This window comes from Carcharhinus amblyrhynchos, chromosome 6 (assembly GCF_965287045.1).
Source record: "Carcharhinus amblyrhynchos chromosome 6, sCarAmb.v2.hapA, whole genome shotgun sequence".
NCBI lineage: Eukaryota > Metazoa > Chordata > Chondrichthyes > Carcharhiniformes > Carcharhinidae > Carcharhinus > Carcharhinus amblyrhynchos.
In genome coordinates, this window is record NC_137329.1 from 69502096 (window position 1) to 69513350 (window position 11255).

The window sequence follows — 11255 nt, forward strand, 5'->3', positions numbered from 1 at the left end:
AAAGTTGCCCTGTTTTTGCTGAATTAATTGCAGGTTTCATTTTTGCCCAGTGCACAGGGTTATGCGGTTGGGAGGATAGTGTACGAAGTTATTGTTGATGGACGATGGTCATTTTCTCATTTTTTTTTCACGTGTATGGAGTTAGATCACAGATCCACCGTGATCTTTTTGAACGGTCAACTCCTGTTCCATGTTCCTATCTTTCATTTCTCTGAGTGATCAATCCTCCATGTTGTCAGTCACAGAGGGTGACCAAGGTTCACGAGGAAAAGTTGGGGAAAATTCTGAGCCAAACCAGAGATGAAGCAAAGCGTTTGTCACACAGTTACAATTGAACTTTCTGAAAGTATGATCCTCACCAACCAGCATAGTTCTTGCAGAACCCAAGACCTTTGATACCAGAAGATCTGTCTTACAATCCCAGTCAGGCCTCAGTTGACGTGAAGCAACGGCTGTGATACTGGAAACTGTTCTTGCCTTAGCAGCCTAGGTTGGGTGCGACAGATGTGGGGGAAATAAACCAGCCACAGTTCCTAAATTCTGCTGCCTGCTGGAAGGAGATATTGAGTAAGGATTGGTCTTAGTTGGGATATCTTCCATGACTAAACAAGTCTGTGCTAGGTCTAGGATCACATACCAAGAACATTGACTTGAGCAAGAACTGCTTTTACCTACAGAACTACACTGCAAGAAGGGTCACAATTCATGTGACTTCGCCCATTTCTTACAATATTTTATTTGTTCATACAGATATTTTACAACCAATGTATCCTCTCATTTCTCAGCAAACAAACATAGAAGTCAGACAGCCCGACACATCTCAGCATGTATTACAATAGTTTTGTACTGAATCACATTGGCCAAGTGTCTACCAGTTAATTACACATATACCTCTGGATGGTGGTTACAAACTCCCACCAATCACTGGATTACGTATGTAGTCATTACACTCAGAACAATTTGGCAGAGGGGAGAAGGGAGAGAGGGGAAGGAAGAGGGGAATGGAGAGAGAGAGAGTAACAGCAGGAAGAAGGGAAGAATGATAAAGGCAAAAGGGTCATCCAGACTCAAAACACTGGCTTTATTCTCTCCACAGATGCTGTCGGATCTGCTGAGATTTTCCAGTGTTTTCTCTTTTTGTTGTGAGAGGAGGAGAAGGTGAGTTTTGTCTTGCTTGCCAAAGTTGTGCAAGTGAGCCTGGTATGGGAGAACCAGATCAGATCCTGCTACAGTTAGTTTTGTACTTCCTCAGAAAGTTTTCATTTTTGTTACTGTCACACTCCTCGCCCAACCCCCAACACTGATCCATTGCTGCCACTGGCTTCAAACAGCCTGATAAATTTTTGTATAATCTCTCCTAAAGCAGTCTATTTGCCCTGGTGTCCTAGTTCTACACGGCATCACATCCAGTGCCTCATCTTTCAGGCAAGGGAGTCACAGCAGGGAGTGCTGCTGGGCCAATTCAACCACAGGCAGGCATCAGAGGCAGGTCAATCCTGCCCTCCCAACACTGGTCAGTAATCAGGGGTGTGACCCATGCTTGACACCAGCTTAGTCCAGCCTCAAGGCAAGAGTGTCCTCAGCAACTGTAGCACCTCGAGTGAAGTCAAGCTACCCATGCACAGATTAGAGACTGAACCTGGTACCTCTTACTCTCTCTATGGGTTAATATCTGCACCCAACTAAACTAAAAGTTTATTTATTAATCAGAAGTAAAGCTTACATTAACACTGCAATGAAGTAACTGTGAAATTAACCAACAAGGACAGGGAAAGACCAGGCTTGTCTTACTCTTTTACATTCATGGACTGATTAGGAACTTGGTTGCTTTGAGCACCGCAGATAGAACAACCCATGTAATGCAATGACAGAGAACAAAACAAAGGATTTGATCGCAGGGACATGGAGAAACAAATTTGATTTCACAGTTTTTCAAGTAAAAATACTCAGAAGGGGACAGATGTGAGACAGGCAGCCAGGTACAGTTGACCGTTGTGAGGATGAGATTGTAGCCTGACCAGACATGCTTCTATTTCTTCAAGGCTCGCTTCCCTTCTCCTTTCTTTGGCTTTCCTTTGCCTCGTAATTTCCTGAGTCGCCTCATTTCCTCTTTGAAATCTTCATGTTCATCTCTGTGGAAACAAAAAGTGAGAGCGAGAGATAGGGAGTCACAGGTGACGTGGCCAGCAGCTGTCACTCAGATCTTCTCACATAACTCCTCGGTCACCTGGTCTCTGTGTCAGAAGTCAACTCAATGTCACTCTGGATTCAGAAATGCCCGGGTTTAACGTTACTGCATGTTTACGTTAATGGCTCCTTCAATTTGTAAAAGTCCCACCCCACAAATCCACCCACCCCAACAAAAACAAAGATCCCTACTCAGTTATAGTCCGTCAGAAACTGAAAGAGTTTTGGTACCTTGTACAAATAAGTCACTTTATTTCATAGTAACAGGAGCATCCCTCAAATCTATTTCAAACAATCAGATCATGATTGATCTGGATCTAAACTCCAATCACCTGCCTTGATTCCATAATCCTCAATACCCTCGCCTAAACAAAAATCTCGCAATCTGCTTGGAAATTTTCAGTTGACCTCCAGCTTCAGCAACTTCTTGAGGAAGAGTGTTCCCGATTACCACTATTCTCTGATTGACGACGTGCTTCTGGATTTCACCCCTGAATGGCCTCAATCCCATTTTAAGGTCATGCCTTCTTGTGCTGGTAGCACCCCCCCAAACTTGCACATCACTCTCTGCCATGAGGAAATAGTATTTACCCTATCAATTCCTTTAATCATTTACAACATCTCACAGTTCTTCATTACTGGAGATTTCCTCGCCTCCTCTGGATCTGTTGTCTGATAAGAGATGATGAGAAGGTTGTTCAACAACTTTGTTATCAATGTATCACATGAGTACTAGGGTGGCAGAAGGTGAACAAGTCTTTACATCTAACAATCCCTATGTTTCTATGTCATCTTTTTTGCTCTCTCTCACCCAGTGAAAGAGGTTGACTGTAATGCCACAATTGCTACTGTGCTTGACAGGTAGCTTAGTCTAGCCTGGGGATTGAATCGAGAACCCTACAGGCTCAACAGTAATCCAGCACTGGCTTTATCTAGATCTTTATCTAGAAATATACAAGCCGTATTCTCTTTGGCCTAAATACAGATCATCTTTTTATCTCCTTGTTGTTCGGTATAAATGAAGTACAATTAATAATACATTTCAATCACTCGTTCAGATAACAGATTTGCATCTAATTTTCCAAAGTCATGCGTGATGGGCAGGAAGCACAACAGGCAGGAAGTCTCATGACATGGACTGTTTCAGACTGACAAATTTACTGGAGTTCTATGAGGATGTGTCTAGGGCGGTGGATAGAGGAGAGCCGGTGGATGTGGTCTTTCTTGATTTTCAGAAGGCGTTTGACAAGGTACCTCACAGGAGGTTATTGCAGAAGGTCAGGGGACATGGAGTTGGGGGTAGAGTGTTAGCGTGGATGGAGGATTGGTTGTCAAATAGCAGGCAGAGAGTGGGGGTCAATGGGTGCTATTCGGATTGGCGGATGGTGACTAGTGGAGTGCCCCAGGGGTCAGTGCTGGGGCCTCAGCTATTTACCACTTATATAGATGATCTGGAGGAGGGAACCGAGTGTAGGGTGTCGAAATTTGCTGATGACACCAAGATTGGTGGAACGGCAAATTGTGAGGAGGGTGTGGAGAGTCTACAGAAGGATCTAGATAGGCTGGGCGAATGGGCCAGGAACTGGCAAATGGAATTTAATGTTGGCAAGTGCGAGGTGGTCCACTTTGGTAGGAAGAATGGTAGGAAGGATTATTACTTACGTGGGGAAAAACTGCAGCAGGCGGCGGTGCAGAGGGACCTCGGGGTCCTTGTGCATGAGTCGCAAAAACCCAGCTTGCAGGTGCAGCAGGTGGTCAGGAAGGCGAATGGGATGCTGGCCTTCATAGCAAGGGGGATTGAATATAAAAGTAGAGAGGTCTTGCTGCGGCTGTATAGGGCATTGGTGAGGCTGCAGCTGGAGTAGTGTGTGCAGTTTTGGGCGCCGTACCTATGCAAGGATATTTTGGCCTTGGAGGGAGTGCAGAGGAGGTTTACTAGGCTGATGCCAGAGTTGAGGGGATTGAGCTATGAGGAGAGGCTGAATAAACTAGGCTTGTACTCGTTAGAGTTTAGAAGAATGAGGGGAGATCTCATTGAGACGTATAAGATGATGAATGGGATGGATAGGATAGAGGTGGAGAGACTCTTCCTGCTCAGAAAGGACAGTAGGACTAGGGGGCACAGCCTCAAGATAAAGGGGGGGCAGTTTAGAACGGAGTTGAGGAGGAACTTCTTCACTCAAAGGGTGGTGAATCTCTGGAATTCTCTGCCCGTTGAAGTGGTGGAAGCTGCCTTGCTAAATATTTTTAAGACGCAGGTTGATGGGTTTTTGATAAGAGAGGGGATTAAGGGTTATGGGGAGAGGGCGGGAATGTGGAACTGAGCCACGACAGATCAGCCATGATCTTATTGAATGGCGGGGCAGGCTCGAAGGGCTAGATGGCCTACTCCTGCTCCTATTTCTTATGTTCTTATAAGGTGGAGATGCTGGCGTTGGACTGGGGTAAACACAGTAAGAAGTCTGACAACACCAGGTTTAAGTCCAACCGATTTATTTGATAGTACACTCACTTTACTACCGATTTATTTGATAGTAAACTCACTTTACTACGATTTATTTGATAGTAAAGTGAGTTTACTATCAAATAAATCGGTCGGACTTAAACCTGGTGTTGTCAGACTTCTTACTGTTTCATTAGGGCAGTGACAATGCATAATGTAAAATAGAAAGCATTATTTCTATAAAGCCAAGCTTACAAACAGCAAACCCTGTCATTCAGCCAATGGACATTTTTTCTGTCAATCTGGGGAGGGGGAAGTATTAAACAGAGGCAGGTACAGATTCACACCACGAATGGTAATTGCCTGTTCAAAGTCTGAGGCTTTTCACAAAGGAACAAGCCTTTGACAGAAGCCATTTCAGCAATGCGTCTGACACACAAAACACTAGGTAAGTTTAATCCTAGTCTTGTAAGTGTTATTTATTTATGATTTTATTTGTCCGATTCTGGTGCTAGATACTCAGTTTAGTGAAGAAGCTGTGTGAAATGAAAATGGGCAAATCATCTGCAGCATCATGCACTCACATGAAAATCAATTCAAAACACTCCACCAGGTGACATGGTAAACACTAACATACATCACATCAAATCTGAAATAACCTGCACAACACAGCAGGTACAAACAGTTTGATCTTTATCACAATGATTAAATAACAATGGCAAACGTGCTCAGCATTACTTGCCATGCAGAAGCACAATCACATACAACAATATTCCCCAGAACTTTAAAATTCTCTTATTATTGAAGAATTTTAATCTAAGACATTGGGAGGGGGTTGATATTGGGGAACAACACATGGCATCCCAGGCACCTGCTGTCAGTATCACGTGTTCCCACATCAGGCACTTTTTGTTTGGAGAGCACAGTAAAGTTCCTCCTTACAACCAACCTCAAATGCAAATTCGGAAGAGTCCTTCATTCTACACCTTGATAAAAGCAAAATACCCTCACTTCAGCTGTGTGGAGCAAGCTTTCTTCTTTGATGGCTGCTCCTGATTAACATCAACTTTACTGGTACTTGTTTAATCCTTCTGTCACCGTGACACTTCTTGCTGACCCTTGAACTACTCTTTGCTGATCCTTAAACTGATCTACGGAACCTAGTAACACACGCAGCAGGCCCCACCCTTGTTATTATCAGGAACCACTGTCAGAGTACTGGAGCATCCTGTCACTCCAATCTTACAATGTCCAAAGAATAAGAACATAAATAACACACACAGACATAAACTGAATTCAGAACAGAAGGATGTGAAAGCATTAGAAAGATGTAGAAAATATTTAGAAGAATGATTCTAGGTCTGAGGGACTTTGGTTCTACGGACAGATTGGAGAAGCTGGAGTTGTTCCCTTTGGAATAGAGAAGGATGAGAGGTGACTTAATTGAGGAATTCAGTTGGATCAGGAGGTTGGCTATGGTTGGGGATGAGAGTCAAGCTTGTTGGTTGGAGATGGGGGTGTCCTGTGCGGCTGAGGGAATCCCACTGGGGGGGGGGTCCCCAGTCAGGATAAGGCTGGGTATTTGAAACAGTTATCCAGAATTCAAAAGGTTTTTAATTCTTCTATGTTTTTCAGAGTATCTATTAGATATCAAAAACAAAAAATGCTGAAAAATCTCAGCAGGTCTGACACATCTGTGGAGAAAAAATAAGGCCAACTTATCAAGTCTAGATGACCCTTCATCAGAGTCGAAGAGAAATGGCAGCGAGTTAAACGCTAAGATAAAAACAAAATATTGCGGATGCTGGAATCTGAAACAAAAATAAAAAATGCTGGAAAATCTCAGCAGGTCTGATAGCATCTGTGGGGAGAGAATGGAGCCAATGTTTTGAATCTAGGTGACCCTTCGTCAGAGTTAAACCTGCAGTTAGCAATTTAAAACACTTTATTTGGATTGTTCCCAATGCAATTGCCCAGGAAAAATTAGCACATTTGGACAATTTCTGTGTAAACCCTTACAAGGGAGGTTCGGGGGGATTCCACAGCACTTCTGTGGCATAGCTTCCCACTCCCCCATGTCTGATGCTTGGGTGCCCAGATATTGTAACCTAAGGTGTAAGATGCTCATCAGCGCTAAACAAGAATTTGCTGTGATACAAAGCGCCTGCACCCTGACGGATGTCAGTGCATGGAGAAAGTGATGGATAGAGGGCGAGCAAGAATGGAGGTGGGTACCTGTACAAAGAAGTCTCACAACACCAGGTTAAAGTCCAACAAGGATGCCATCACCCCACCTAAGAACACCATCCACCAGGTACGCAGTACATGCTCTTGCAACTCGGCCAACTTTGTCTACCTGATATGTTGCAGGAAAGGATGTCCCGAGGCATGGTATATTGAGGAGACCATGCAGACACTACAACGGATGAACAAATACCGCTCGACAATCACCAGGCAAGATTGTTTTCTTCCTGTTGGGGAACACGGGCGTTCAGCCTCTGATCTTCAAGTAAGCGTTCTCCAAGGCGGCCTTCATGACACACAACAGCGCAAGGTCGCTCAACAGAGACTGATAGCCAAGTTCCGCACACGAGGACAGCCTCAATCGGGATCTTGGGTTCATGTCACACTATCTGTAACCTCCACGACTTGCCTGGACTTGCAAAATCTCACTAAATGTCCTGTCTGGAGACAATACACATCTCTTTAACCCGTGCTTAATGCTCTCTCTGCTCACATTATCTTTGCAGGTAATCAAGTCTTAAAGATAAAGACTTGCATTCAAAATCATTATTTTGTAAATTGAGTTTGTGTCTTTATATGCCCTGTTTGTGAATAGAACTCCCACTTGCCGGACGAAGGGCAGCAAGCGCTCCGAAAACTAGTGGCTTTTGCTACCAAATAAACCTGTTGGACTTTAAACAAAAAGGTTGGACTTTAACCTGGTGTTGTGAGACTTCTTAATGTGTTTACCCCAGTCCAACAATGGCATCTCCATATCATACCTGTACAAACCCAGGTGTCGCAGCTTTTTCATCAGGCTGTAATATTGGTTGTGTTGTGGGTACCAGTCATACACCTCTTTCCGCAGTGCCAGAGGCTGCTCACTGAACAGCTTCACTACCTTCATGGACCGATCATCAGTGGGTCGCGCAACTTCCTGAAAGATCTGGGCACTGAGTCGCATCATGCGCCGAGCGTAATTGGATAGTGTAGTCATGACAACTTCACAAGGACCACAGCAGTCAGTACCTGTAAGAGAAGCATGATAGTGAGGACATGAGTATTGTACATTAGTGTTATACAGTGACAGCCCTGTCACCACCATTCCTGTACCCCAGTGTTATATAGAGACAGATCTGTCCCCATCAGTACTGCAGCTCAGTGTTATACAGGGTTTATTTTCAGTATTTTACCGGCTCTCTCAAAGCTGCCGGCTTTCTCACGCTGGCTCCATACTTCCTAGTTTCCGCCGGAAATGAGTCCGTTCCTCTTCCGGTCCGGTCGCTCCGCTATCCGCGGGCTTTGGGTCCTCCCGGGCTCTGGGTTTCCCGCCCAGACCAGGCTGGTGTCTGCTGTTTCTCCCAGCCGCCGGTCTGGGATTATTCCCGGTGAATGGATGTGGAGCCGCTCTGTCAGTCACCGTGTGTATGTGTCAATGTCCAGCCTGCCGCCTTTCTCCAGCTCCCAGTAAACTAAGACATCATCTCAACATCAACCCTGCCTCAGTGAAAGATCAGCAGGCTCAGCTCCTCATAACAGTCATCAGGAAGATTGGGACAATAATACAGAGAATCATCAAACAACAATATCCCACCTTTATAAGGCGTCTTTAACAGAGTAAAATGTCCCTTGTTTATTCATTTACGGATATGGGCATGGTTGGCTATGCTAGCATATATTACCCATCCCTAATTTCTCCTGAGAACTTCTTGAAGTGCTGCTGTCCAACTCTTGAATTTCAGTAATTAAACTAAATTAAATAAATTGAGCGATAAGGTCAAAGAAGCAGTACCAAAGGTACCCAAAACAATCAAAATTGAAACTTAACGTCAAACCAAAATGTGATTAAAATGGTTAATAAGGTACCCTAGTCCTTGTGCCCATTTGGCAAGGAAGCCCTCAGTCGTGCCAATGGACACAGCATGCTCCCACTCCAGGCCACCTGGCCACGAATATAGTTGGGGTCGAGGGGCAGACAAGTTGGATGACCTTCTTGATCATCCACTGCCTGGACTTGTTAATAGCACATTTTGCCAGGCCCAGGACTAAGTTCACAAGGAGGTCCTCCTTCCCTGTCCCTCTCTGCATCTGGTGCCCATAGATCAGGAACCTGGGGCTGAAGTGCAAACAAAACAGTAACAAAAGGTTTTTTTTGAATAACTGAAAAGAGACTGCAGCGTAAAGCAATCATTTCTCCCCTTTCTCCTCCACCTTCACCCCATCTCCATTTTTAAAATTTCGTTTCATCTCACTTACCCATTTTATCATCCTTTGTTTTCACTTTCACTTTTCCATTCCAGCTCTGCTTCTTGCCCCCTCCCTCTCCCCTTCAGGGCAACTGCAATAATCCCCAGGCTGTCCCTTTACAATCTGTTCGGCATTCTGATCACTTAATGGACACTTTTAACACCTTCTCAGACTTCTGTATCCTCATTTACATTCCTTTTGTCCCATTCCACTCCCCCCATAGTATAAATTTCTGCTGATTCTCTCTGTTCTCAGCTCTGACAAAAGGTTATCTAGACTCGTAATGCGGTCTCTATTCTCTCCCCACAGATGCTGTGAGTCCTGCTGAGATTTTCCAGAATTTTCTATTTTTATCTCTATCTGCTCCATCAACTGCCTTTGGAAGCACATATATTTCAAAGAAATAACCTCTAATTCTTTGAAACTCCAGAGAGTATGGACAGCAGGGACCCAGGTTCAATTAAGTCCTTGGGTGACTGCGTGGAGCTTGCACTTTCTCACTGTGTCTGTATGGGCTTCCAAAGGTGCTCTGGTTTCCTCCCACAGTTCAAAGATGTGTAGGTTAGGTGGATTAGCAATAGTACAGGGTTACAGGGATAGGGCAGAGGGGTGGGCCTGGATAAGATGTTCTTTCAGAGCATCAGTGCAGACTTGTTGGTTCCTTCTGCACTGTAGGCATTCTATGTTTCTAGACTATAGGTCCAAATTACTCAGTCTCTTGTCATAGGACAACTCCAGGGACCAATCTAGTGTCCCTTCACTTTTACTGTATCCAATGCAAGTATATTCTTCCTTAATTATGGAAACTACTCGGACAGTATCTTGAGCCCTGTGAGGTTGTTGGCAGGGGCTCAAAATCTCAAGGTCCAGAAGTTGCCATTTTTGCCAGCAAGAACACGTTCTTGGATCTTCTCTGCCCCCCGCCGATGACATCAACATGGGTATGATTACGATTTCAATATATTTAAATAATTTGCCTTCAATGATGTGTTGTCACGCCAGTGTGGTTTACAACAGGATTATCTTGACATGACCTATCGTGGGGTCTCCCCAGTGTTGTAAAGGTAAGTTTAACACCTGGGGGAAAAGAACATGGTGAAGATGGTGGCCTGGCAATGTTCCCACATCTCCTTGGCACGGGTTGGCAGTGACAGATTGGCACCCTGCCCATATCAAGCACAGTGCCAGCAGCAGACTCCAGTGGGAGCCCCATGATGGGGGGCACTCATTTATGGTGGAGCAGACCTGGGGGTGATAGTGATACTGTTGTGTATGTGTGTGTCGGGGTGTGAGAGAATATTGGTGACGAGAGGGTGTGGGGAGGGGTGGGGGTGGTGGCTTTGTGTGTACATGTGCGGAGGGGGTAAGGGGTTGCTGGTTGTGGCTTTGTGTGGGACTGGGTTTGCCAGCAATGGCTTTGTGTGGGGGTGGAGTTGCTGGTGATGGCTGTGTGATGATAGGAGCTGCGATGTTTTTGTGAGGGCGGGGGGGGAGAGGGGTTGCTGGCACTGACTGTTGAGGGGTTGGGGCAGAATGCCAGCTCTGGTAGGGCAGACGGGAACACTGCTGGCCCTGATCATAGGGTGGGGAGGGGTTGTAGGAGGGAATCCCTGAGACCTCTGTGGTACAGTGGGGACATGTTAGTGTGTGCTCTGATTATTGTGCCTTGTCCCAATCTCAGTGCAGCTGGGCTTTGCCAGTGCACTGAAGCCCACCCACCACCACCCCCACCCCTGCCACATGAGAGTGTGCAACACGCCCACTTTTTTCTGGCAGAATATTGGAACTATGGATTGCCCCCATAGTTTTCCAAGTGTGGTCTCACCAAAACTGGCTTCTGCTTACTCTCTTATTAAAGTTAAATTAAAGTTTTATTTATTAGTCACAAGTAAGGCAATGACGTTACTATGAATTCCCCTAGTCGCCCCACTGCAGCGCCTGTTTGGGTCAATGACCCTCACTCTTATTTCTGGGACCCTGATTGTTTTCCCAACCTCCTTTTAACCTTCCTCTTCAACTATGCGTGATATGTTCCCCATTTTGAGATTCACCAATCAATTTATGCAGCCATCAGGATAGATTCTGAGAGGTTGTTTCCATGTGAGGGTGAGTCGGGGATCAGGGGTTGCTCATTTAAAATGAGGAGGAATTTCTT

General features: G+C 45.1%; 1 protein-coding gene across 1 annotated transcript; it reads right to left on the reverse strand.

The window, feature by feature from the left end:
• Positions 1 to 712: 712 nt before the first annotated feature.
• mrps33 (mitochondrial ribosomal protein S33) lies at positions 713 to 8142 on the reverse strand. The gene is made up of 3 exons (XM_080190610.1): positions 8047 to 8142; positions 7636 to 7882; positions 713 to 2132 (listed from the first exon to the last, which is right to left on the reverse strand). Exons 2-3 carry the CDS (start codon positions 7848 to 7850, stop codon positions 2030 to 2032), a joined length of 318 nt encoding a protein of 105 aa, XP_080046736.1. The 5' UTR covers positions 7851 to 7882; positions 8047 to 8142; the 3' UTR covers positions 713 to 2029.
• Between the last annotated feature and the right edge of the window lie 3113 nt (positions 8143 to 11255).